A 27,393-nucleotide genomic window follows, 5' to 3' on the forward strand; every position below is an offset into this window, starting at 1 on the left:
AGAACTCCACTTAATCCTGTTTCCCCTATAATCGCACCCACCTTTGCATCAAAGGCTGAGAGGTCAGTGATTCCTTGACCACCACCAGTTGTTACGACACTGCGCCTGTGTGCACATATTCTTTTTTTTACAACTACTTTTAAGTCAGACCATTTTTTTTTTTGTCTCTTGGACTGTGCGAGGCACCGAGGTAACAGCATTGACTGCTTCTGTTACTTGCTCCCATTCTAATATCTTTCTTTTATTTGAAATGCCCGCAGAGAGCCCACCAAATAAAACTTTTTTTCAGCCCTCCACCTCAGACAGCAGTACCTCCATCTGGCAGTCGGTGAAGTTTCTTTTTTTTTTGCTTTTCGTTTCTGTTCTTCCATTTTTAGCCAAACAGATCAATGACAATTATCGTATTAATATGCAGAGAGATCATACATATTCAAAATAGGCGGTCTTAACCTCCAAATATGGTTATTTCGGGAGGAGATTGGGGTAAGCTATAAGCACGTGCACCTGCGCACAATATTCAGATAATTGTGATTTATAAAGTGAACCTTGCGCAGGTTCTGACGTATGTACGGTTTTATAAATCTGAAAACTTTTGTGCGTACGCAAATTCTGCCTTATGTGCGTACGCACTTTAAGGATGAAATCTACGCAAAGTTTTATACATGAGGCCCCTGGTGTCCTGGTTTGCACTGGAATTTCTTTATAAGTCATGTGATGTTGTTGAAGATCATGAAATTCTGAGAGGAAGATATAGAAGTAAGTGGCTTAATGTACATCAATACATGAATGCATGGGTTTTCAAACCGGGGTCAGGGGACCCACAACAGGCCTCCAGAGGGTTGTAAGGGTCTTCAAAAAATTCATAAAAAACAGAAATATTAATATATTCAAACATTGTTACAGTCACATTTTTAAGTTCTTGATAGAGACATTTAAGTGTTTATATTTGTTTTTTATCTGTAGTATGGGATTTGTATTCTAATACATTTGAACTAAAAATGTTTATCTTCAGGTTTACATGTCCAACATTACTCCTTAGCTAAAGGTTCATCATATATGGTGGGTTTTGGCAATATAAAGTGTAAAAACCTCTGCATAGTAACACATTATACACACCATTAATACATGAATTTATCTTTTGTATATGTGTGTATATGTTTAAATCACCTGAGACATCAGAGCTTGTGGGCTTGGGATCATCCTCATCTTTTTTCCCACTTCTCTGAAGAGTATCTTTAAAGATAGATCATGCAGAAGAAAAATAATTTTTATTAAATAAAAGTTTAGTTAAAAAGTTAAAACACTGTCACACTGAACTTTCTGAATGAGTTGAATATTGAGTAATGTTCAAAAGAAGAAAAAAAAACAAATAAAAAATGGATTGAAAAAACATAAAAGTGCTTTAGCAAGTTCAAAGTTCTTCATCAAAGTTAAAACAGGCTAACCATGGTATATAGGAGGTTTGGGCAGTGGGACATTTCTTGACTTCAGACCAGATTGCTTCACTTCATTTCCTGACTGCTTCAAGTTCATATCATCTGTTTAGTACATACAAATAAAGAATGATCACAGAGTTATGGCTAAATTGTTTTCTGCATACCAATCATTTCAATATATACAGACCTTCACAGGAAGATGTCTCTGAATTGATGTCACTTTCATCACAGAGCTTATTTTTCCTTTTTCTCTTCTCAGGTAATTCCACAACTGCAGGGTCTGTCATTGAATAAGTAATTGAGTCCTCTGCTGCTGAGACCCCAGTTGTGTAATCTGAGATGTATTGATTTGCTTGATCATAGTCTCCTGTAAGTGGGAAATTTATGTATACTATGTGTATAATGGAAATTCAGTCAACTATTTATTCATCATAGAATACATAAATATATTATGATTAGCAAATTTATAAGACCACCTATCATAATATTGAGAAAAAAATCTTCCAGAAATCTGTTAAATACTTATGTAAAACTAAAATTGTGATTGTCTTATATTAGGCACAACAACTTGAATTTGTGTTCTTATACCCACATTTCAGCATCACATTCATTTTCAATTCAAACGCACAATTATTGCAATTTCTTACCAATTGATGGTCCAACGATCTTCACAATGTCATAAACCTTCCAGTTAGGGTTTGGTGGAGAATTGTTTTTAATGTTTGAGAGTGATGATGTCCATCGACACTTCAATGTTCCATTGTCATCAAAAATCCAACTGATTGGTACAACAGATGTCTGTCCATCACCGAATAAACAAATTCGATACTGAAAGACGCACACGCACGCACACACGCACACACACACACACACACACACACACACACACACACACACACACACACATTATTCATAGTCTTTGGATCAAAATCAGGATAACATGCAATAAAAAAGGCAAAAACCCTGCCTTACTGACTTAAGAACTAATCAAACTGAATGCATGAGCGGTATAAGCGCTACCGCATTGTATTCATCTTTATCAATCAATGACAAAGGTATCATGATTGCTTTATGTCTCAGTTGAGTGGTGTCAGTATGTAACATTTTAGTGTGATTCCAAAATCCTTTGAATATGCCAATTATTCTGGAGTCACATGGCTTAGTGTACAAAGGTTCCATTCTGCAAAAAACCTCACAAAAAATCAGATTTTCTTGAACTCCATGTATAAGGCAGTAGCTATCATTGGTCATTCTGTAACATTCTTTTGTCTTTGGCGTACCAGAGTTAACATTTGATTTCTTAGAACTTGATATTGCTTGCCTCTCTGCCAATCTGTTAGCTACTTGAATCAGTGGATCACTTGAACCACGGATAAACCTCTTGATTTGACCCATATTGTTCTCAAACTTGTACGCTGAACAATAGTGTAATGATCTGTTGTAATTTGCAACATCAGTGAGATGTAGCAAGCAATGCACATTATATGAGATGAAACTCATGCTATACAGGCTGCTACCTTTTTCAACAAAATATGTTAACAGCTCATCTGCATAATCACGATGTTCCATTAGGTTTTCACTGTACAAGATGCGCATTCCAATACTAAGTGAAAGGAAGTGAATATACTTCTCCTTATCGAGAACATATTTCAAAATCACTGGTCCAGTATAAAGCAAAAATGTTTGGAATTCAGTTGCTTTCCAGTGCTTCAGTTCATCTAACCCCCTGGGTTTCCTATTGAATTCAGGAGGTATGTGCTGTCGGACAGCTTGATGAAAATAAGTAATGATGCTAAGATGTACAGCTGATAATCTATGGGCCAAAGGTCCTTCTTTCCACAGCATCAACATTCGCTTAGTCACTCCTAGATCTACACAATGCATGGGATCTATTGGGAACTGCCTGATCATATCAATGTCCAGATTCAAAAGAATGCTATCTGTTTTGTGATGTTCAGGATTTGTCTTCTGTCTAAATGACTCATTGGTTCTGAGATTTCCTTTATACAAAAAAAGCTCCTTTTACATCACAAAAGTCACAGCCATAGCGGCCATTAAACTGAACTATTCCTTTGATGAGGGCTCGTGCTGGTGCATCACATATGATGTTTTTGAGGACAGTTCTCTTCCCTTTAAAGCCTGTTTCCATCAGTTCTTGCAGCTCCTCCATAAAATCCCTCAAAAACTCCAAATCATCTGGTTTCTTTGCTCCAGAATACAGAGCAACAACAAAAGGACTGTTTTTCACTTCATCAATGTTGATGACAGCACACTGAAGTGGCCACATTGTGAGGTTTTTGGACTTGAAAATGGGTAGGCCATCAATATTCAAAGAAATCTCAAAGTGGTCGTATTTTGAAGTGTCTTGCTCAGACAGAGTATGCGTAAGACCTTCCTTTAATCCAAAATATGTGTATTTGCCACCTATCGAAAACAAGATTTTACAGTTCAGTGAAATTTCTGAATAATATTGCCAAATGAGTGCATGGACATTTTCAAAGTTAAAATGTACCTGATTTTTCAGTTATTCTCAAACTGCCAGAACGAGGTGTTTTCAATAGTGTTCTTCCGTCTGCTGGAACATCAATGTCATGTTCCTTCAAAATCTTAAGCAAATGAGTGAGAGAGGTCATGGAGATGTTGAATTTCATTGCCCACTCAGACAGCTTTTTCTCCAGAGACAAAGCTAGCTCTGAGTTACTTTCACTGGTAACATCCATGGAATCATTTAGTCTATCAATTTCATACCATAGCACTTGATCTTGCATATTAATGATGGTATTCTGTTGTGATTCTGAATCATACTGTTCTTGCAAGTCTTCATTTAGATGCTGCTCCACAACATTCAGCATATTTCCTGAGTCGTCTGATGAGTAGTCTGATTCAAGTTCTCTGGAGGAGTGTTCACTATCAGAAGTGTTTTCATTTTTTTTCTGAAGAGCCAAAATGATCTTTTTTGATTTTCTACGAGCTTTTTGTTGCTGTCTTTTCAATGCCTTAATTTTTGTTTCCAAATCCTAACAGGCCAAAAAGAACTTCTGTATTAGTAAAACATTATATGAAACACATAAGTCTTTTACAAAATAAGTTTTTTTGTTTGAGAGGAGAACCTTAGCCACTCTCACTGATTACTGTATTTGATAATTGTTTAAGAAGTCTTCTTTGAACAATTGTTGTGTATCCTAAAGCAAGTGTGTATCCTAAAGTACTGTAAACTACACTTTTGTAGATCTACACTTTACATTCTTAATGATGTAGTGTTGCATCTGATGTCTGGGTAAAGTTGCTTGTTATGTTAATAAGAGGATGAATGTCAGTCACTTTGAGTTTTGGTAAATGGGAAGTGACGTTGAAGCTTTTAACATAAAACAGCTACAGTTCCGCAGATAGAAGTTGTTGTTAAAAAACTAGTCATATAGCGTGGTGAAATAAGGCTGTTTATCTTTAATATGAGTGTCTAAGAGTAGGCATACTTCATCTTTTTATCCAAAGAGCAATGATAGTTTACGCTATTACACCAGTGCAGCATTCTTGCTTACTGTTGTTTTACAGCGCTTGTTAATTATTGAAATATAAGTATAAATAAAAAAATATTAATATATTGAAATATAAAGTTAGTAATGTTGTAATGATCTGACATAACAGGCCTAACAATTCACAAATACTGATATGCAAACTAGCTGCAGCTAGCAATTTTGGTGTGATTACTGAAGGTAAAATGGCTGGTGCACATGTAGCATGTGTGAGCAGTACTCTGCTAAAAAAAAAAGACCAGACCACATTGCACATCTAAAAGTATGTAAATAGGCCACTCACCATTTCTGCGGTGTAACAATACCATGCACAACTTTTTCTTCTTCTTTACATGTTTTATGGTGGTTGGAAGACCAGCTTAGATGGTGCATTTACCACCGCCAACTGGACCGGAGTGTGAAGCATTCACAATGAGCTCACGCTTTACACACATGGTGAGGATCACAGTATGAGGATCAGATGAACTCACGTTGAGCTCACGCTTTACACACACGGTGAGGATCACAGTATGAGGATTGTGTGATGTCACTGTGATCATCGCATGATCTCACGTGTTGACTATAGTTAAATAATGTTACAAAATAAAATTAATAAAACATACATTGAGTCTATAATGCAGAAATCTCTGATCATCTCGTTTGACAGTTGCAAACTTTATGATCTTATAAATAGCAGTCAGAACACAATCAACTCTTCCTATATGTACATTAATGCAGATTTGAGAGACCCCCCATGGATTATTTAAAAAAACACTCCAGCTGATGCATAATCAACAGAAGAAAGAACACAGGTAGCGGTGATTGTGCAGGCTGAGCAGGTGTGAGTCAGGGAGGATTCTGGGAAATGTAGTGTGCTGAGGTGACTGGTCTTGTGACAGGTTTACAGAAGCTGGTGGACTCTGACATATGTGACCCTGAAACCAGCCATAAGGGTCAATATTGCTATATTGCAATATTTTTGGCTATTGCTACAAATATACCTGTACTGTTTAAGACTAGTTTTGTGGTCCAGGGTCCCATATTTTATATAGCTAATTATAACAATTATATAGCGTAATTATCATGCTTAAACGCAGAGTAGAATGAGCAACTTTACAAAATCAGACATCTGATTACCAGGGTTGTATGTGATATGAACATCATTTGTGAAAAAAGATATGGCTTTTTCAACATAAAATAGAGTGATTGTGAAAAATAAAATTTTATACTAGAAAATTAAGCAATGGGGCTTTATATTGATGAAAATATATTAAAAAATATACTTCACAGACATGAGATGTACCCACAATTATAGAATGATCCATATAAATTGTAATTTTTTTATAGAAAATAACTGATCATTTCACTAGATAAGACATTTCTTCCTCAGCTGGGATCGTTTAGAGCCATTTAAAGCTGCATTTAAACTACATTTTGGAAGATCAAACTCGGGGCACCATAGAAGTCCATTATATGGAGAATCCTGAAAGGTTTTCCTCAAAAAAAACAGCATAATTTATTTACGACTGAAGAAAGAAAGAACATCTTGGATGACAATGGGGTGAGTACATTATATGTCAAGTTTTGTTCTGGAAGTGAACTACTCCTTTAATCTCAATGCTCCTTTTCATGGTAAGGAGCGTTTTCAGTCCAGTGACAATGAAGGCAGAAGAAGATTATTAAAGTAAACTCATTTATTAAACAAAATCCAATAGCAAAAACCATCAAAGATGCAACATGTAGTACACCACACCAGCTCTGTACAGAAACAATACCTGACCCTGGACTTAAAATACACAGTCTTGTTCTCGAAGATGACTAGTTAATGAGACTAATTAATGATTATATTGATTAATGCCTGCCAGGAAAAACAGAATGTAGTCGGTTACAAAGGAAACACGAACTAAAAGTAAATGAAGACAAAAGCAAACACAGGCAGAATGTCACAATTACATGTTTAATAAAAATATCTCAATCTTCAGCAGAGAAGTGAATAAAACTGATGCTGAATTAAACTCCATGTTCTGTGTGACTTCAGGTGTCTGCGCTCCAGAGTTAATCACATAATCAGGATCAAACGCTGAGATGACAGAACATTTATAAGCCTATTGACTGTTGTGAGCCCTCTGAATCTGATCTAAACCAAGTTGGATTTGCTTGGTTTTGTCAACTCAAAACCTACTCTGAATTTGTTCATCTAGCTTCATGCAACAGGCGGGCGAAACAGGGTTGAAGATGCTATATGCTTTACGGCAATGAGTGGAGCAAAGCAGTTCATTATATTAACAGCCCTCCAAAGATTTGTTTAGATTTATCTTTAGACAAAATGCTGAGTGAATCACAGGCACGAGGCCTGATGTACCAAGCAGTGCAGGAAGAACCACAAGCCCAGAGGTCACAAATTTTAGATGTTCAGCAGTAATTTGATGTAAACCACCAGTTTTCCTATCTTTGAGCTGAATTATTGCTTGATATACCTCATTTGTTTTAACACTTGTTATATCCATAGAAAAATCATTCACATTATGGCAAAGCAGATTTTCCACCAGTGAAGCAACTTTTTTATGATATGCTGATATTTCATGTCAGGGCATGTAAGATACAGTAGCCTCATACACTGATCTCACAATATAACCACAAAAATGAAAAATGTCATTACAATTCACATCTGTACACATGATTGCATCACTAGGTAATATCACCAGCGAGTAGTGTAGCTTGTTGTGAATTTTTTTCTTAGAGACCAGGAGACGTTTTTGGATATCTTGAAGCAGAAGTTTCTCTTTATTCAGATACTCCCTGCTTGGCACTGCAGTCATCAAAAAGTCGTCTAACTAAGGCAGTGATACATTGTAGTTTATATACATTTAGGGGGCAGTGCTTAGATCTGGAGACAAAGCACCTGGGTGACAACCCCAAACAAAGCATGCAAATGAAGTATTCAGGTATAGCAGCCTGCACCATTTACACCAGTCCTAATCCAATCATCATAACTACTCAAAGACTGGGCAGAGGTACCAAGAGCCATTACAAACAAAAGGTGAACATCTCAGTAATCTGGCTCATTTGACTTACAATAAGAGAACAGGAACTGGCAGGAACCTCTTGCTACAAACTTTGCTTGAGAGAATCATTTGTCTGATGTCATCATATTTACCTTAAATGTTAAATACAATGTACTGCACCTTAGGTTTTCACGTGATGCTATGTCAGAACATAGGATCAGCATATTTTAAACAGTTTCTTAAATTTGTAATCCTTCAGGCTCATAACAGATTCTCTGCATTTGCCTTTTTAAGACATTCCACTAAGATTTGAGTGAGGATCTATTTTACTCCGGATCAAAACCCTTGTAAGGGGGACTTCAGGGTTTTTCACTCTTCTTCAAGAAGAAGACCCTAGCACTACAAATGGAAGGAGAGTGACACAAATAATGGGTCTCATGCCGTACCAGGAGACTCCTGAAGAAACTCTTGTTCACCCTAAACTCTAGGAACTGCAGTGAATATGTAGTTTAGATGAACTTGCTGAGGATCTCATTGTAGCTACTCCAGAAGTCTTCGGCCTTGGACGGTCTGCTGTGGACCTCATCTCTGTTAGCAGCCAGAATAAGCCTGTAGGCATTTTTGGATGCAGGCCAAGGGTCAATCTTAAGGAAGATGATGCACATGAGGAGGTCACTGATAGTAGGAGTTTTCAGTCACAGTGAGGTCAGAGATCAGAGCTGGTTTGTGCTAGATGGGTGCTTTAATCGCCTTATGTTGTTGTTTAATCATCAGTATTTGTCTTCCCAGGTGAAAAAAGTGCACTTTCATAATGCACTTAAATTGCTCTATTTTTGTACACTAATTTCATACTTAATATACTAAAAATGATTCCTTAGTATTTCTTAAGATAGACTTAAGATCATCTAAGTGTACTCAACTGTGCTATTTTGGGACACCAGGGATGTCAACTAAAATGTGATTTTATCATACTATCTCTGTACATAAAAGTGTATTTAGTTGCCACTTATAGTACACTTGAGTGTACTAGTGTATGAAAGATGGGTTCAAATGTACTTCAAGTGGTAACTAAATATTTTTTTATTTATTCATGTGTTATTTTTAGTATGTTAAAAGCACATTTTAGTTCATATTCTTGGTGTCACAAAATAGCACAGTTGAGTCTTACATCTTAAAGCTAGGAAGGGATAAGGATAATAAGAGAACAGAAAAAAATTACAAATGATAAAAAGTTGTAACAATAACTTTTTATATTTAAATGCCAGTAAATACAAAATTTAATATAACATTGTTTGAACCAATGTACATTTTAAGAATAATTTTACAATTTCCTTAAAAAAAAAAAAAAAAAAAAAAAAAAAAAAAAAAGGGAGGGGAGAAAGAGGTGTTGGACTTCTCTCCTCCTGAATCCCCAGAGCTAATTGGAGACACAGTGGATAGTGGTGCAGGTCTTCTGCCCAATCCATTTGATCCATTAGCCACTGCTGGGACTATGAAATAAAAAAGGATGAACACGTGGCACCGCAGATGGGAGATGTGTCGGAATGATAGCATTGCATATAGACCCACTATCATTTTATCCACCCACTGTAATAAACCCAAGTTCTTATATAGAGGAATGTTGTCCAGTGGTGTTGGGGCAACACATCAGGGTGGTGATTCCCTCGTGTGCTGCTTTTCAGGTTTTCAACCCGCTCCCTTTCACTAAAATAATGAAAGACTTAATTATGCCATTTGTCCATGTCATTTATTTACTGTAAATCACAACTGATCACAGACAGAAGGCTGTTGTAATTTTATATCACCTTAACCGTGTGCAGTGTTGTGGAGGTTATTTTGGAAATGTAATAGGTTACTCTATTTAAAATGTAATAAGTAGTGTAACTTTCCCTTGGTGGAGGGACATTTATTTTAATAAAAATTAAATTAAGGTTTTAATTGAATTAAAACCCCTTTTAAATTAAGGTGGTTAACAGACTTTTAATTTGAAAAGTAATTGCAGTAACTACTATTCTCCACAAGAGTGTGTTTCTCTGTGAGGTGTAACATAATTAAGACAGAATACACATCATTTGACAAAGTAGAAAGCGGAGAGAAATAATGTTAATTTTAAGAGATCCTGAAAGAGTAGAAGAGGAGTGAAAAAAAGTGTTTTGAGTGCTTTTCCAGTGAAATCCGGCGGAAGAAAACATCTTTTCATCTTTTTGTTCCTCCATTGTTGCTCTGTAATCACTCATATCATATGTGTTCAATTAATAATGTATAGTAAGTAGTGTTGGGTTCGAGTCCACCTAAGTTGAGTCTGAGTCGAGTCTGTGTCTTTAACCAATTGAGTCTGAGATGAGTCCGAGTCCAAAATGGGCCGAGTTGGACTCAAGTCCGAGTTCAAGAAAACACTACTGTTTATCAGTATCTTAACATTGTTTTAACCCAGGGGTGCTCAGACTCAGTCCTGGAGGGCCGGTGTCCTACAGAGTTTAGCTCCAGCTCCAATTAGACACACCTGAACCAGCTGATCAAGCTCTTACCAGGCATACTAGAAACTCCCTGGCAGGTGTGTTGAGGCAAGTTGGAGCTAAACCAAGGACCAGGAACGAGTTTGGGCACCCCTGTTTTTAACCTTTACAACAAGAAAAACACAATGTCAATTAAAATGTAAGAAAAGCAAACCTCTAGTGGATCTTGCCATTTTTGATTTCACAACATCTCAAAATTAGTGTCCATGCTCTGCTTAGCAAACTTAAAGTCATGTGACAGAAGTTTTGGCTGACTTATGCTAACATATTTCAAAGTGAAACCGGTTTTAGAATGTGATAAATTATAGGGCGGGACTTGACTTTATTCATTGTTATAGTAAATGTATAAATTCATGGGTGGGGGTAAAGGAGTAGGTATCTTGGTGAATGGGACCTTAACCCTTTAACTGTCACTCCCATTTTTGAACACAGACATAAAAATACACTATCCAGACTTAAATTTTTTTAATTCATGAATTAAAACATTTTGTAATATGATTTTGATGTACATTTTCTGTGGTAATGCAATGTCTCATATTAAAATGCCTTTCAAAGGATGAGTTTTGAGATTTTAAGTTTTGAACTGATATATGATTTCTAAAGTGTGATGAGTGTGAAAAAGGCAATGAAGAAAGTCTTTTGTAGGTCAGAACACATGTTATGATGTAGATTTTTTAAGTTACACTCTTGACACATATTAATCTATTACTTTTGCTACATACTTTGTAACACAAAATATGGTAAACTATCTATTTAGGAGTCTTAGACCTCTCCGACCATGTATAGTTTGTCATGATTAGATTAGGATTTATTTGTAATATGGTGAAGTAAACTTCCCACTGAGTGGACGGTGACAATTAAAGGGTTAAGAGCAAAAAATGCACCTCTTTTATTTCTGATTGTGGCTGTGTGTGTTTTGTTTTTGTTTTTTTCTTGGATGAAAATGAGGTTGTGAGGGATAAACCTAGTCTTTACAATGGCACACACTGTGTATAAAGCCGTATACTTTCCATAAGTCACAGCAAACTCACACCTGTTTTATTTTTGAATGAATTTGTAGTTACATTAATTACAATAGATTACATTATATGAAGAAAAATTGATGATGTACCATTGAATTATTAGAAAATCATGCACAACCAAGGTGGTTTTGGTCCCATTAAAACTCTTGCTGCAAAGATGTTAGAAAAATGTTTTTTTCTTTGAAGCTAGAAACTGCCACCATGTTTAAAATATAATAATAATTTCAATACAGAAAAAAACTAATCAACTAATGTAAGTAAAACATTCTCAAGCTCAAGACAAGTAAACACTCCAAATAGGCCTATTACTTACAAACAAATGGATAAATAAATATATTAATCAAAAATACAAATAAAATAATATTTTTTTTTAAAAAATAGTTTTTTTTTTCTTAGGTCTATCTAAAGGCTATTACAGAAACAGACTACAGACATTTCTTGAAGTAATAAATGTTAAAATAAAACACTGCAAAATCTTCACTGTATACGTTAAATACCATTCTTATTAAAGTTAATAAGTGATTCAGTCAAGAACAGTGAGTGATTTTCTCTTTTTCTTTTGTTGTTTGATTAATATTTATGACACGGTCTGCGGCTGCAGGTTTACGCTGCTGTCGCTTTAAGATCTGACGCACAGATCAAATATTTTGACGCATCAGTATTTCTCCCAACTGTTCAGGTTTACTTAAGACAAAACAGATTACATTTACATGAATAGTCCCCAAGACGAGTATGTGTGTAGCAACAGCAGAACCTGTTAGAAGTGAAAGAGAACTCAACATTCACACACTGACTGAGAGCCGCTTTGAGTGTGTGCACATAAACCCGTCGGCTTTCAAGTAGCCCACTGGATAAGACTTAAAATCACAGTCAGAGTTAAATCAAATGTGATGTTCAAATCAGATGTGTCACAAATTAGTTGGGATAAAAAACTTAATCCCGTGCATTGGGATCAGAGTATGTAATTATTTGATGACATTTCATATTTATCCTACAATAATATGTCTGTTAATGTCAAGGGTCTATTTTCACAGGATTTTCTTTGTAAAATAAGTTAATATGTTGGGAATAAAAAAGAAAAAGAGAAAGTTGTATGATTTTATGAGAGATGTCTGTTGCTAATTCAGATCAAGTGAATGTCAATGAGTGATAAGTTCATTATGCAGGTTGGTTTTAGTTTCTTATTGATTAGTAACAGTGTGTAATCGATGTCACAGAGTGTCATTTCCTGCAGTGAATTCAACACCTTTAATGTATCTTCAGTCACTGGATACAGATCAGAGAATTACAACATCATACACTTAGAAAACTAGAGAATTTAAAACTACCGGGGTACTAGGTTTTTTTCTTGCATCACGTGACTATTTCTACTTCTTAATCTTTTTTGTCCTATTCCTGGAGGAATCAGACTTTAAAGGATGAGGGGATTCCTATTGGTATTAATTTTTAAAATTAATTATATGTATTTATTGAAATTAAATTATTCTAAATGATTTTCATTATAATGTATTTTGAATATTTTCAATGAGCTGTGTTTATTATAATAGTCCAATGTATTCAACATATTATAGATTAATTTATTTAGAATTTGTATTTATTATAATAATGTTTGTATTTGAATGAAAGTATTTGCAATGAATTTTATTTAGTGTGAATTATTTAGTGATGTATTACTTAAATAAATGAAGGAAGGTGTGCATGTCATCACCGATAACCTGAAGAACCCGGCGCTTTACCAAAAAAAGCCGAAGGACCCATGGTGTGGAGTCCACAACCCACCACATTGACAGACTTCTGCAGGAGCTGATGGAAGAGAAGGGGAAAAATCTGATGGGTGTTCATACCTTTGTGTGTTTGCATCTATTATCATTTATCATTTATTATTTGATATTTTGTAGCATTTCTTGTTTTGTTGTTCATAGAACAGTGACTCATCTTCAAAACATACAGTCAGGTCCGTAAATATTGGGACATAGACACAATTTTAACATTTTTGGCTCTATACACCACCATAATGGATTTGAAATGAAACGAACAAGATGTGCTTTAACTGCAGACTGTCAGCTTTAATTTGAGGGTATTTACATCCAAATCAGGTGAACGGTGTAGGAATTACAACAGTTTGCATATGTGCCTCCCACTTGTTAAGGGACCTAAAGTAATGGGACAATTGGCTTCTCAGCTGTTCCGTGGCCCGGTGTGTATTATTCCCTCAGTATCCCAATTACAATGAGCAGATAAAAGGTCCAGAGTTCATTTCAAGTGTGCTATTTGCACTTGGAATCTGTTGCTGTCAACTCTCAAGATGAGATCCAAAGAGCTGTCACTATCAGCGAAGCAAGCCATTATTAGGTTGAAAAAAACAAAACAAACCCATCAGACAGATAGCAAAAACATTAGGCATGGCCAAAACAACTGTTTGGAACATTCTTAAAAAGAAGGAACGCACGGGTGAGCTCAGCAACACCAAAAGACCTGGAAGACCACGGAAAACAGCTGTGGTGGATGACCGAAGAATTCTTTCCCTGGTGAAGAAAACACCCTTCACAACAGTTGGCCAGATCAAGAACACTCTCCAGGAGGTAAGTGTATGTGTGTCAAAGTCAACAATCAAGAGAAGACTTCACCAGAGTTAATACAGAGGGTTCACCACAAGATGTAAACCATTGGTGAGCCTCAAAAACAGGAAGGCCAGATTAGAGTTTGCCAAACGACATCTAAAAAAGCCTTCACAGTTCTGGAACAACATCCTATGGACAGATGAGACCAAGATCAACTTGTACCAGAGTGATGGGAAGAGAAGAGTATGGAGAAGAAAAAGGAACTGCTCATGATCCTAAGCATACCACCTCATCAGTGAAGCATGGTGGTGGTAGTGTCATGGTGTGGGCATGTATGGCTGCCAATGGAACTGGTTCTCTTGTATTTATTGATGATGTGACTGCTGACAAAAGCACCAGGATGAATTCTGAAGTGTTTCAGGTAATATTATCTGCTCATATTCAGCCAAATGCTTCAGAACTCATTGGACGGCGCTTCACAGTGCAGATGGACAATGACCCAAAGCATACTGCAAAAGCAACCAAAGAGTTTTTTAAGGGAAAAAGTGGAATGTTATGCAATGGCCAAGTCAATCACCTGACCTGAATCCGATCCTGAGCATGCATTTCTGTTGCTGAAGACAAAACTGAAGGGAAAATGCCCCAAGAACAAGCAGGAACTGAAGAAAGTTGCAGTAGAGGCCTGGCAGAGCATCACCAGGGATGAAACCCAGCGTCTGGTGATGTCTTTGCATTCCAGACTTCAGGCTGTAATTGACTGCAAAGGATTTGCAACCAAGTATTAAAAAAGTGAAAGTTTGATTTATGATTATAATTCTGTCCCATTACTTTTGGTCCCTTAACAAGTGGGAGGCACATATGCAAACTGTTGTAATTCCTACACCGTTCACCTGATTTGGATGTAAATACCCTCAAATTAAAGCTGACAGTCTGCAGTTAAAGCACATCTTGTTCGTTTCATTTCAAATCCATTGTGGTGGTGTATAGAGCCAAAAATGTTAGAAATGTGTCGATGTCCCAATATTTATGGACCTGACTGTATTCTGTGAACATGGGTGAAACCATCATCATTATCATTGTCAGTCTTATTATTATGTTTATTATTATTAAGAAGAAAATAAATATAAAACATTTCTCATGTTAAAAAAAGACTTTTGATAACGTAAGTGTTAAAAAAAGTAGATTGAGAAAAGAATGCATACATTTTATGCTTTTTTTGCAGTTTCCAGTAAAAATATAAAATCAAATCACACAGATATTTAATTTAATTAACCTGAGCGTCAAGTGATTTATTTTTGTTTACAATCATCATTCTTCATAGACTACTGAGTGACTTCAACCTTGTCTGAGGTGGGACTTGAACCGGTGTTGTTCACCTCAGCGGTTTACCCTGTGAAGTACATAACATGACAATTTTCTATAAAATATGAACATCAGTCTTTCAGAAATGCTTCCTTTTCGATTTTTTCTTCTCTTTTTCCTTCCTCGCCTTTGTTTTCCTTCTCCACGCCCCGTAACAGACTATTGTTCCCCAGCTTGATTTTGGGGACATGTGCCAAAATCTTGGTTGAGGTATTTAATTGACAAATTTACTTGGCAAAAAGGCAAACTACAGCTTAATACTCTCCTTAATAAATTGTGTTATCACAAATGAATGAATGAATGAATTATATTTTCACTTCCATTCTATGAAGTCAGTTTTGTTTTGATCACATTTAATTAATTAGATAAATTTAAAGAAAATCAGTGTAGTAACTAGACATCTTTTTTCTTCAGGAAAACAACCCAAAAGCATCAAGAATAATCTGTTTTCTTCAGAAATACATGTCTGGCTGTAAAATGTTGAGTGAACAGAGTGGCTCCTCTACAGTCTGATATTGATTCATCTGATCCTCAGTCGGGCACGTCCGGCCTCAAACCAGCGACTCTTCAGGAGCAAACTGATCCTCAGCTGGGCCCGTCCAGCGTCAAGCCAATCCGACTGATCCTGAGTCAGCTGGAGGTGGGTCTAAAGTCATATTTCTGTCCTGTTTTATTTATGTATTTACCGATTCCTTTACAGCATGTTTGTTCTTTTTGGAGTCAAAAAATTAACTCTTGGGATCTGGCCTCAGTGTTTAACTTCTAATATCTGGTGGCAATTAACTCTTCTATTTCTGTTTTTGCATTTTTAGAAAAACAAATCAAAGTGAAAAAGAAGAAGAAAGCCTTCTGTTCATTCTTCAGAAGAACGTGGCAGACTATGAAACCAAAAAGCACAGCAAAGTGGCACCACTTCCTCCAGAGCCCCACACAGATTCAGCTGATCTTCAGCCCGGTCTGCGACTCTTCAGGAGCAAACTGATCAGTTAGAGGAAGGTCGGTTCATCCTTATCCTTGAGTATTCACAGCCCTCTTAAAAAGATTTGTTAAAATTAGGGCTGTAAGTCGTCTTATATTTCATATAGTTGTCTTGACAAATATGATGCAGGGCAACAACTCCACAAATACAGTTATGCCCTAAAATTCAAGATATTGGTGCAAAAAATATATATCACATATCATACAATATCACACGAGCAGGAAGAGCGATATGACACAAGTGCTGATTTTGTCTCGATCTATCACAAGCTTAAATGTGATTTTATACAATAGTTTAGTAAATAAGAAGTTGATACTGTGTTACCTTTGAAACCACAGCAGAATTGTTTCTGTCTCTGAGAAACACAGTGGTGTTTAGTTTCTGAATGAATCCGTGTTTTAAACGAATTGTGTGAACCAATGAAAGGTTCATTCATAAACAGACATTTACTTCATTCATAAATTAATCAGCCATTTGAACCAATCAAATGAATAAATGAATGACTCATAAAGACATTTACCACCACCTGCTGACAGATTTAGTTTATTTAGAGCATTTTATTTAGAAAAATAAAAACATTAAAGGGGTAGTTCATCGAAAGAAAAAAAAAAATTGAAATTGTTGTCATTTCTCACCCTCATGTTGTTTCAAACCTTTCTTTTGAAGACTGTTAATAACAAAAGCTGTTTTGGTTTCCAGTTAATTTCATCGTATGAACAAAAAAATAATGAGATGTTTCTCCAATGATCTTCTTTTATGTTTCATAGTTTTCATTTGGCCGTTGCAGCCTAAATGCTTATGTGTAATAAATTATATTTTGAATCAAACTAAATATTTATTTCTAAAGCTACAGTTTGTAATTTCTACTTAATACTTTCTCATTTAACACAAAAATAACTTTAAACAATCTTTTGTGGGTATCTTCAGTCAAATTTATTTTGCGATTAATTAGATTAATTGAAACATCATGTAATTAATTAATTTACAAGCCCTAGTTCAAATTTGTCTTCAGAGATATGCTGAGTGAATCACAGGCACGAGGACTGAAGTACCAAGCAGTGCTCGGAGCGAAACACTGTCTGGACAAATATGTGATCAACACCACCACGATCAGGTCAAACTGATCAACTTCATCTGTGGTGAAATCATCAAGAGCGGCGGCTATAAGGATGTATTTATAGGTGTGTTGGCTTTTTGTGTTGCCATTGCAATGAATGAGATGTGATTTAATACTAGTGAAGAACAGATTTGTGTCAATTGGTCAAGTTACTGGTGACTTTTGTAACCTGAATATCTCTTGCTTTTTAATGAACAGGATACACCTGCCCTCCTGAATACTTTGTGGACTTTGAATATGAGGCCGAGATAACAACAGTCTGGTCTCTGGGCATCGTGATGTACAGGACGGTGTGTGGACGTCAGCCCTTCATAGATCAACATGACAGCTTGAGTTTTGACTCCAGAGTGTCCACAGGTGTATGTTTGCACACTACTGTATCTATATACTTATATTTATAATTACAAAAAATTAAATATGTATTTTATATTTCTGAATTTAATTTAAATTTCAGTTCTGTTCTATTAAGTTTCTCTTCGTCACCAGCCGATGGCCTACTGCCCAATAAAGAGCCAAACACAGGCAAACACTTCAACCTGGGGTCTTTTATTCTCGACTGTGATACCGCGGTCAAGTCAGCCGCCATCTGCGAACGTCAGCCGCCATCTGGATTTGCTGCAAGTCTATTAGCGGAATTACAGTACGGAGACACGAAGCGGCCAAAAAGCTGACGAACATCTATATTTCAGCGGTTAAAAATTAAATGTGCCCGAAAACAGGGAAAAAGTATTTACAAAGCGTATTTATATTGTACATTATAGAAGATACACTTATATTACATTCAAATACATTATACTGTGAAGTTTTCTGAAAAAATAAAGTTTGTTAAAATACATTCTAACACTTAATGTTTGTTCCTTTTTTTTCTACATGCATTATTAAAAATTCTTCAGAGTTACCATGAACATTTCAATAAATTCTTTTTCTGAACAATCATGTCTCTATCTGTGTTCACAATGTTTTAGTGTAGAATTTGTACAGAAAATGAATGGCAGTCTGTCACAATGCATTATATAGCATATACAGTATATTGTTGCTTCTTGTCATTTCTGATGTGTCATTTCATAATAATAATAACGATAAAAGGCAAAATGTTTTTTATCATTTATCAAAAAAAGTCTTCAGAGTTAACAGGAAATTTTCTATTCATACAAAGTCTGTGACATTGCACTGACCATTCTTTCACATTTATAAATGCATTATTTAAATTCCTTCAAATCTTACAGCAAGATTTCGATTCATACTTCTTCAGAATGCCCAACACTCTGTCTGTATGAGGTTTCATGAGATTTCACTGAAGATTTGTACAGAAAATGAATGGCAAAGTCTGTGACATTGCACTGACCATTCTTTCACATTTATAAATGCATTATTTAAATTCCTTCAAATCTCACAGCAAGATTTCTATTCATACTTCGTCAGAATGCCCAAGACTCTGTCTGTATCAAGTTTCACAAGATTTCACCGAAGATTTGTACAGAAAATTAATGGCAAAGTCTGTGAATGGCAAAGTCTGTGACATTGCACTGACCATTCTCTCACATTTATAAATGCATTATTTAAATTCCTTCAAATCTTACAGCAAGATTTCTATTCATACTTCTTCAGAATGCCCAAGACTCTGTCTGTATCAAATTTCATGAGATTTCACTGAAGATGTTTACAGAAAATCAATGGTAAAGTCTGTGACATTGCACTGACCATTCTTTTACATTTATAAATGCATTTATTTAAATTCCTTCAAATCTTACAGCAAGATTTCTATTCATACTTCTTCAGAATGCCCAAGACTCTGTCTGTATCAAGTTTCACGAGATTTCACTGAAGATTTGTACAGAAAATTAATGGCAATTTGTCACAATGCGTTATATAGCACATATATTGTTATATTCTCTTATATATCCTTCAAAGATGTTGATGCCGATAGCTTTGTGGGCAGCACTGTCTTGGGTTCGAATCCCTACTCGGGGCCTTTCCTGATCCCACCCCCATGTCACTTCTTGTCATTTCTGACGTGTCCTTTCATAATAATAATAATAATAAATATAACTGCAAGCAGCAATTGCGGGGCCAAGCACAACAGAGGCAGAATGAGGAGCTAAGCATGGCAAGAAGGAACAGACCGACTGTAACAATGAGTAACTAAAGTCATTTTAGGATGATACCAGGTGAAATGGCTGAAAAGTCATAAATACAACCAATAATATAATTTAATGGCTTATTACTTTTGACCAATAGGTGGTGCTGTTTTCAAATTGATGTGATGCGTTCTGTGTGAGGTGACAATGACACACACAAATTTTGGTGTCATTATGCCAAAGCTTTACAGAGATACAGCCTCAGAATCATTTTGGCATCAAGCCTAAAATCTGCAGTGGCGCTGTACGAAAATGGTTTACTCTATCAACATGAAATCCATAACTTTGAGTCAGGACAGTCCGAAGATGATTTCCAGCAAATTTGTTGATGTGCTAAACGAAAATGGTTTCGTGTATCGACGCAAAACTCATAACTTTTTGCCAGCTTGGTCCGAGGATGATCCGAGTCAAATTTGGTGCAAATCATACAAACAGTCTAGGAGGAGTTCGAAAAAGTAGGTTTTCAACATGAATCAAAATGGCGGACAGGAAGTTCGACCAAATTTGGCAAAATTGGTATCGGTGTTCTCAGCATGACCGAAGGAATCTATCAATATCAGTTTTATTTCAATAGGCTAATGTACGCAAAAGTTATTAGCATTTTTCGAAATTTCGTTATAACTTTTGACCACAAGGCCCAAAAATTTTTATGTACATTCAGGGCATGGTGCAGAAACGATATGCTAATCTGTTCTCAAGATACAGCATTTTAAAGCTAAATTCAAAATGGCCGACACCCAAAATGGCTGACATGGGAAAATTGAATATGGTTCGACTCGGTATGACACACCGAATCTAAAGAGACCAGTTTTGTGATTTTTGGACAAATCATTCAGACGTTATAAAGAAAAATAGCCATTTTTCGTATCTCCTGACCACTAGGGGCACTGCACTGAAACACTGCAGTAAGCCTCAGGTCATGTTTGTTATAACACACACCAAGTTTGGTGTCAATATGCCAAACTGTTACAGAGATATAGCCTCACATTGATTTTTGCTAGCTTTCCGTAGAATTCTTTCGCGTGTTATTCGTGAACGGCTGGACGAATCGACTTGAATTCCATAACTTTTTGCCAGCGTGGTCTGAAGATGATCTGGATCAATTTTTGTGACAATCGGTGCAACGGCATAGGACGAGTTCGAAAAGTAGGTTTTACGAAAAATTGAGAATACCGAAAAAACTTAACCTTACGATTTTTGAATTTTGGTGTCCATTCGACTCGGCATAAGCCAAGGAATCAGAGGAAAAAAGAATTTTTGTTGTGTGGCTTACGGTTCAAACGTTATTAGCATAAATCTTTTGAAAATTTGGACAAGTGGTGGCGCTAGAGAGTTTGAGTTAGAGACTCCAAACTTGCATTTATTAATGATTACTACATCAGCAACAATTGAACATTCTGTATGATCCATAGATTAAGTAATCATTAAATTGTTATTAGTAAACACATGCTAAATTCATGTTAATTACCACTGTGTTCAAAGCTATGTACTTCAACTTCCAGTTGTCTTCTTTAAATACTCATTAGTTAATGATTTGCAAATGTATCATTATATTGTGACTTTACTTGTTGAGGCACATGACAAACTAACTAATTGTAAATCCATAACCACAATGACATATTACTTAACAATTACTTACTAATTCTGTGCCTCAACAAGTAAAGTCATAACATAATGATACATTTGCAAATCATTAACTAATGAGTATTTGAAGCAGACAACTGGAAGTTGAAGTACATAGCTTTGAACACTGTGGTAATTAACATATGAATTTACATCATTAGTTAATAAAATAAGTGATAAAGGAAATTAATACATTATGACACATTTATTATTACTTAATCTATGAATCATACAGAATGTTCAATTGTTGCTGATGTAGTAATCATTAATAAATGCTTTAGTTCATCATGAATTATACATTAACTCGTGATTATCTGTGCATTAATTAAGCATGAATTAATGCATATTTTTGTACACATATTGTAAAGTGTTACCAAGACTTTCTTTTCATTTTCTGTCAAATTCTACAATTTTGCTGTTAACTCAAAAGACTTTTTTTTTGATAAATAATAAAAGACATTTTGCCTTTTATCATCATTATTATTATTATTATGAAAGGACACGTCGGAAATGACAAGAAGTGACATGGGGGTGGGATCAGGAAAGGCCCCGAGTAGGGATTCAAACCCAAGACAGTGCTGCCCACAAAGCTATCGGCATCAACATCTTTGAAGGATATATAAGAGAATATATCAATATACAGGTGCTGGTCATATAATTAGAATATCTTCAAAAAGTTGATTTATTTCACCAATTCCATTCAAGAAGTAAAACTTGTATAATGTATACATTCATTCCACACAGACTGATATATTTCAAGTGTTTATTTCTTTTACTTTTGATGATTATAACTAATGAAAACCCCAAATTCAGTATCTTAGAAAATTAGAATATTACTTAAGACCAATACAAAGAAAGGATTTTTAGAAATCTTGGCCGACTGAAAAGTATAAACATGAAAAGTATGAGCATGTACAGCACTCAATACTTAGTTGGGGCTCCTTTTGTCTGAATTACTGCAGCAATGCGGCGTGGCATGGAGTCGATCAGTCTGTGGCACTGCTCAGGTGTTATGAGAGCCCAGGTTGCTCTGCATATAATGCATGTATAAATGTGAAAGAATAGTCAGTGCAATGTCACAGACTTTGCCATAAATCTTCTGTACAAATCTTAAGTGAAATCTCATGAAACTTGATACAGACAGAGTCTTGGGCATTCTGAAGAAGTATGAATAGAAATCTTGCTGTAAGATTTGAAGGAATTTAAAAAATGAATTTATAAATGTAAAAGAATGGTCTGTGCAATGTCACAGACTTTGCCATTAATTTTCTGTACAAATCTTCAGTGAAATCTCATGAAACCTCATACAGACAGAGTGTTGGGCATTCTGAAGAAGTATGAATAGAAATCTTGCTGTAAGATTTGAGGGAATTTAAATAATGCATTTATAAATGTGAAAGAATGGTCAGTGCAATGTCAGACTTTGCCATTCACAGACTTTGCCATAAATTTTCTGTACAAATCTTCAGTGAAATCTCGTGAAACTTGATACAGACAGAGTCTTGGGCATTCTGAAGAAGTATGAATAGAAATCTTGCTGTAAGATTTGAGGGAATTTAAATAATGCATGTATAAATGTGAAAGAATGGTCTGTGCAATGTCACAGACTTTGCCATTAATTTTCTGTACAAATCTTCAGTGAAATCTCATGAAACCTCATACAGACAGAGTGTTGGGCATTCTGAAGATGTATGAATAGAAATCTTGCTGTAAGATTTGAAGGAATTTAAATAATGCATTTATAAATGTGAAAGAATGGTCAGTGCAATGTCACAGACTTTGTATGAATAGAAAATTTCCTGTTAACTCTGAAGACATTTTTTGATAAATGATAAAAAACATTTTGCCTTTTATCGTTATTATTATTATGAAAGGACACATCAGAAATGACAAGAAGCAGCAATATATATGTTATATAATGCATTGTGACAGACTGCCATTCATTTTCTGTACAAATTCTACACTAAAACATTGTGAACACAGATAGAGACATGATTGTTCAGAAAAAGAATTTATTGAAATGTTCATGGTAACTCTTTTAATAATTTAATAATTTTTAATAATTTTAAATTTTAATAATGCATGTAGACAAAAAGGAACAAACATTAAGTGTTAGAATGTATTTTAACAAACTTTATTTTTTCAGAAAACTTCACAGTATAATGTATTTGAATGTAATATAAGTGTATCTTCTATAATGTACAATATAAATACGTTTTGTAAATACTTTTTCCCTGTTTTCGGGCACATTTAATTTTTAACCGCTGAAACAGAGATGTTCGTAAGCGTTTTGGCCGCTTCGTGTCTCCGTACTGTAATTCCGCTAATAGACGTGCAGCAAATCCAGATGGCGGCGCACTTGACCGCGGTGTTCAAATTGTTGGCCAAGTGAATTGCAAAGCGATATTAGGTCCTTAATGAATGAATAATTGAAAGTATGGGATTTGCAGAATAATCAAGTATCTAGGTAATACACATTGCTATTTGTGATCAGCCTAAATTAGAGTAAACACCTAAATTCTAACGATCATATGAAATTGGAGTCAGATTAAACATGGAGCTAGATTAAAAGTGAAACTAAATCCTGAATAAATTAAGCGAACTTTGCAGATGCGCTGTGAAAAGACCGAACACGCATTAAACCTTCAACCAGACAACGGGACTCCGCGTTGGATCCGTACAATAATAAATAATAGTTTAGCATTTGGATGCATCACAAACATGGAAATATTATGGAATATTTGGATTTGTGCCGAATGAGCACAACATGATCACTGTCTAGTGGGTTTTGTTTTCAAGTGCGTAACTCACAGCATTCGCTGTTCTTCTTCCGGTGGTTATCAAACAGCGTTGCATTACTGCAGACGCCCCCTTCTGGATTGAGGGTGAATTGCTCGCCTCACTGTATCGTTACACCCCTAGTTATCAGTAAGTTGGCTTTTTCAACTTCATAACAATTAAGCCATTTACAATGACTGCAGCTTGATTTGTCATGACTGTTGCTGTGATCAGTGAAACTGATATATATACATATGTGTGTGTGTGTAATTTAAATAGATACCGAGTTAGGTTAGCACAGAAAATATAATAACCTTTAAAAAAACTATGGACGTGTATGTGTCATACTGAAAGTGATAAACCAAATTCATGCTTTGTAAGCAATTGCCTTCTGTCCAGTGAGTTTCAGAAATGTGTTGTTGTAAGCAGTGTGTTACACGCTGAGATCAGTATCACCCACCCAAGAGCATCAGAAGCAGCAGCAGCACAAGCTACAGCTCGGACTGTCTTCAGGTCTTCAAAATAAATCCAGGTAGGCAAGGTTTTGTTTAAGTAAGACTATCACATCTGTCTAAGGCATATGTTTGAATTAGGTACACACATCTGTCACTTTATAAATGTAACACTGTAAACATGGCCCTCTCTGTCAGTTCTGATTCCATTTACTAATAGGAAATCACGTATTTTCAGTCTTGATTTTTCTATCAGTGGAATGCGAACTCTCATTTGTTTTTCACTGCCTTAATGTAAATGGAATTTTATTAATTACTATTTATCACAATCACTTGGATCAAATATTTCTGAATCATTGTTTCTCTCTTTATTTCAAAATCCCAATATAAAAAAGAACAATGAACTGGAGTGATATCTTCTATCCTGGAAATCCGGAAAGAAGGGAGAAGCTCATCCGGAAAAATCAAGAGCTTCTAAATCTGATGGAAAACAACTTCCGAGCCACTAACAAACTCACCGAGACTCTTAAGAAGCACTTAGGTTGGTCTTTCAGTCCGATCACCCTGAACGAGAAAGCTACTGTGAAGGAGAACTGTGATGTAATCATTGAATGCATACGTAAGATCCAGGCAGAAGTGGAGAAGACTGACATGCAGCTGAAGGAGAAGCTGGAACCGACACTGTATGAGAAACTGAGAAACGAGAATCTGTCTGTTAATGACTATCAAATATTCAGAAAAGCTGTTTATGATGTTTGTGGTGTTGGAGGCTCAGCTTCCATTGTGGCAGTTAATTGGCTAATTAAAAATGGAACAATTCTGACAAACATAACATCCAGTTTTGCTAAATTTGCAACAGGGCTTGCAGCTGGAGTTGCACTTGGGGTGGTGTTTATGGGGATTGATATGATTGTCGGGGCCATTCTAGGGAGTATTGAGCGTAATGAACTTGAGAAAGCCCTGAAAGAGTATGATGAAGCTTTGAAAGAATTCAAACCAGCATCTGTGAAATATCAGGATAGCATAACAGAGGTCAGAAAAAGAATTGAGATGAGTGAACAAAATACAAGATGAATAAGAGATTGAATTATGATGTGGAAAAATAATTTGTTTAACTTTAAGCCACATATACCATAAATTTACCCTAAAAACAGTAAGATATGCATTCTCTTTATCATTTCACCAATGAAGCTCTATATTTTTCTGTGAATACCATAAGCATTTACTATTTGGGTATTCATACTTAATGTAATAAATCATGTTTAAGGTGTTTGTTAAATTGTGTATGCTACAATCTTTCTGTCTGCTAACATCTTTCTCTGTTCACTGAAATAAATAGTTTAACAACATTTACCAATGTCTCTTGATTTTTTTCTTTTTTAAATTAAACCTACATTCAATGCAAAACATAATTACATTTTTTTTAAAACTTTTTGCATTTGACAAGATTAAAATGCAATGTAAATGATTTGTTTGTTTGTGTGTCCTCTTTATCAACAGAAGCCACCAGAATGCTGTCTCTTTCGTCCTTTGCCAAGAAAGATGAACTCAAGAAAGAAGAGCTGATAAGGTCCACCCAGACCCTCCACCACTATGTGCACAAATACTTCAACATCACCAACAGGCTGTTGGTTATATTCAGTACCCACCTGGAGCAAAGCCCTTGCCCTGCAGTCTCAGCAGATGAAAGCGAAAGTATTGAGAAAAACTGCACCAGGGTGAGAGATGTAATGTGCCTAATCCTTGATGTTTCTGAGAGGGAGGACAAATGACATGTAAGAGCATTAAACCTGCTCTATATGACCAGATTGCTTTATCTGGAGTCTCACAAAAAGTCAAGGCTGCAGTGATAAAGGATCTGCTTCAGGAAACTCTGGGACTCTTGGGGAATGTCTTCGGTCCTCTAGTCACTGTTCGACTGGCAAACAGTGATCTGGGGAGTGTAATGCCTCCAGTGGAACAGTGTGAACTTCAGTCTGTTCTGTCTTTGGCTCTGGGAGAATTAGTGCAAGCTTCATGTTTGACCGGTCTATTTATTCTTCTGATCTGGGTTTGTTTGTGTTGTCATTGTCTGGAGCACATGGCTGTCTGTTGGTATTTTGGTTTGCCATGTGCTCTGTCTATTGTTACCCCGCCCCTCTTGTTACCCAATTATCTTGTTAGGGTTAACACCTGTTTTTGATCGTTAGTCACCCTTTATATTTCCCTCTTGTTTTCTGTCCTGTGCCAGATCGAATCGCTGCTCTGCAGAGTTAACTTGGCTCTTGTCTGTTTATATTATCCTGCTTCAGCTGTTTATCAAGTTTTGCCTTGCTTAGTTTGTTTTTATTTTTCCATTTTTGATATTAGGGTTTTTCCTTCATTTTCCTGTTTTTTGTGCAATCTAGTTCCTTGTTTTTGAGCTCCTGCCTTTAAGTTTAGTTTTTGTTTTTCCCCCTTTTTCCCCTCTGCCCCTCAGCTTCCCCATCGGCTCAGGCTACTGGATTTCCCCATTCCTGCCTCTTTCTCCCCTTCCCTTGCTGCCCAGCTCTACCTGCTTTCGTGCCCTCCAGCTGCTCTGCTAATATCTGTGTTGCCCACCAGCCTCAGAGGATTGCAGTCCAGTCAACCTGGCATCCACCTTCACCCTCCTGTAATCGCCCTCCCTCTCTCTCCTGCCGTCGCCCTTCCCTGTTCCCTGGTGCTCACTGGAGGGCTTGCCCGTCTCATTGCTCTGGAACTATTGCTCTCAACCATTCACTGTGAAATCCCTCTTCTGGACGCATCCTGCTAGGCTGAAGTTCACTTCCAAGGATCTGACTGGTCTGTCCTGGTTACCTGACAGTGGCTGAACTATTACCTTCTGAGTTTTTGTTTGTTTTTGAAACCCAATAAACCTCTGTTATCCCTGCA

The 27,393-nt window shown here is 36.1% G+C and overlaps 2 protein-coding genes across 2 annotated transcripts; one reads left to right on the top strand and one right to left on the bottom strand.

Annotated features, from left to right (window-relative positions):
• Positions 1 to 462: 462 nt before the first annotated feature.
• LOC127161819 (uncharacterized) lies at positions 463 to 5,440 on the bottom strand. The gene is made up of 7 exons (XM_051104566.1): positions 5,253 to 5,440; positions 2,084 to 2,264; positions 1,624 to 1,803; positions 1,446 to 1,538; positions 1,168 to 1,233; positions 631 to 737; positions 463 to 504 (listed from the first exon to the last, which is right to left on the bottom strand). The coding sequence occupies exons 1-7, from the start codon at positions 5,253 to 5,255 to the stop codon at positions 463 to 465; spliced, it is 672 nt and encodes a 223-aa protein (XP_050960523.1). The 5' UTR covers positions 5,256 to 5,440.
• A 19,044-nt stretch (positions 5,441 to 24,484) lies between these two features.
• LOC127161820 (single-pass membrane and coiled-coil domain-containing protein 3) lies at positions 24,485 to 25,621 on the top strand. Its single transcript, XM_051104567.1, has 2 exons — positions 24,485 to 24,581; positions 24,897 to 25,621. The coding sequence occupies exon 2, from the start codon at positions 24,901 to 24,903 to the stop codon at positions 25,573 to 25,575; it is 675 nt and encodes a 224-aa protein (XP_050960524.1). The 5' UTR covers positions 24,485 to 24,581; positions 24,897 to 24,900; the 3' UTR covers positions 25,576 to 25,621.
• The last annotated feature ends 1,772 nt before the right edge of the window (positions 25,622 to 27,393 follow it).

This window comes from Labeo rohita, unplaced genomic scaffold (genome assembly GCF_022985175.1).
Source record: "Labeo rohita strain BAU-BD-2019 unplaced genomic scaffold, IGBB_LRoh.1.0 scaffold_749, whole genome shotgun sequence".
Taxonomy (NCBI): Eukaryota; Metazoa; Chordata; class Actinopteri; order Cypriniformes; family Cyprinidae; genus Labeo; species Labeo rohita.

Excerpts from the sequence above, each read along its gene's own strand:
- LOC127161819 (XM_051104566.1), bottom strand. Across the intron at positions 1,804-2,083 it reads GATCGTTGGACCATCAATTG|GAGACTATGATCAAGCAAAT; the intron begins GTAAGAAATTGC and ends TCCCACTTACAG. Across the intron at positions 738-1,167 it reads CACAAGCTCTGATGTCTCAG|AATTTCATGATCTTCAACAA; the intron begins GTGATTTAAACA and ends TCTTCCTCTCAG.
- LOC127161820 (XM_051104567.1), top strand. The coding sequence starts at position 24,901 with ATGAACTGGAGTGATATCTTCTATCCTGGAAATCCGGAAAGAAGGGAG.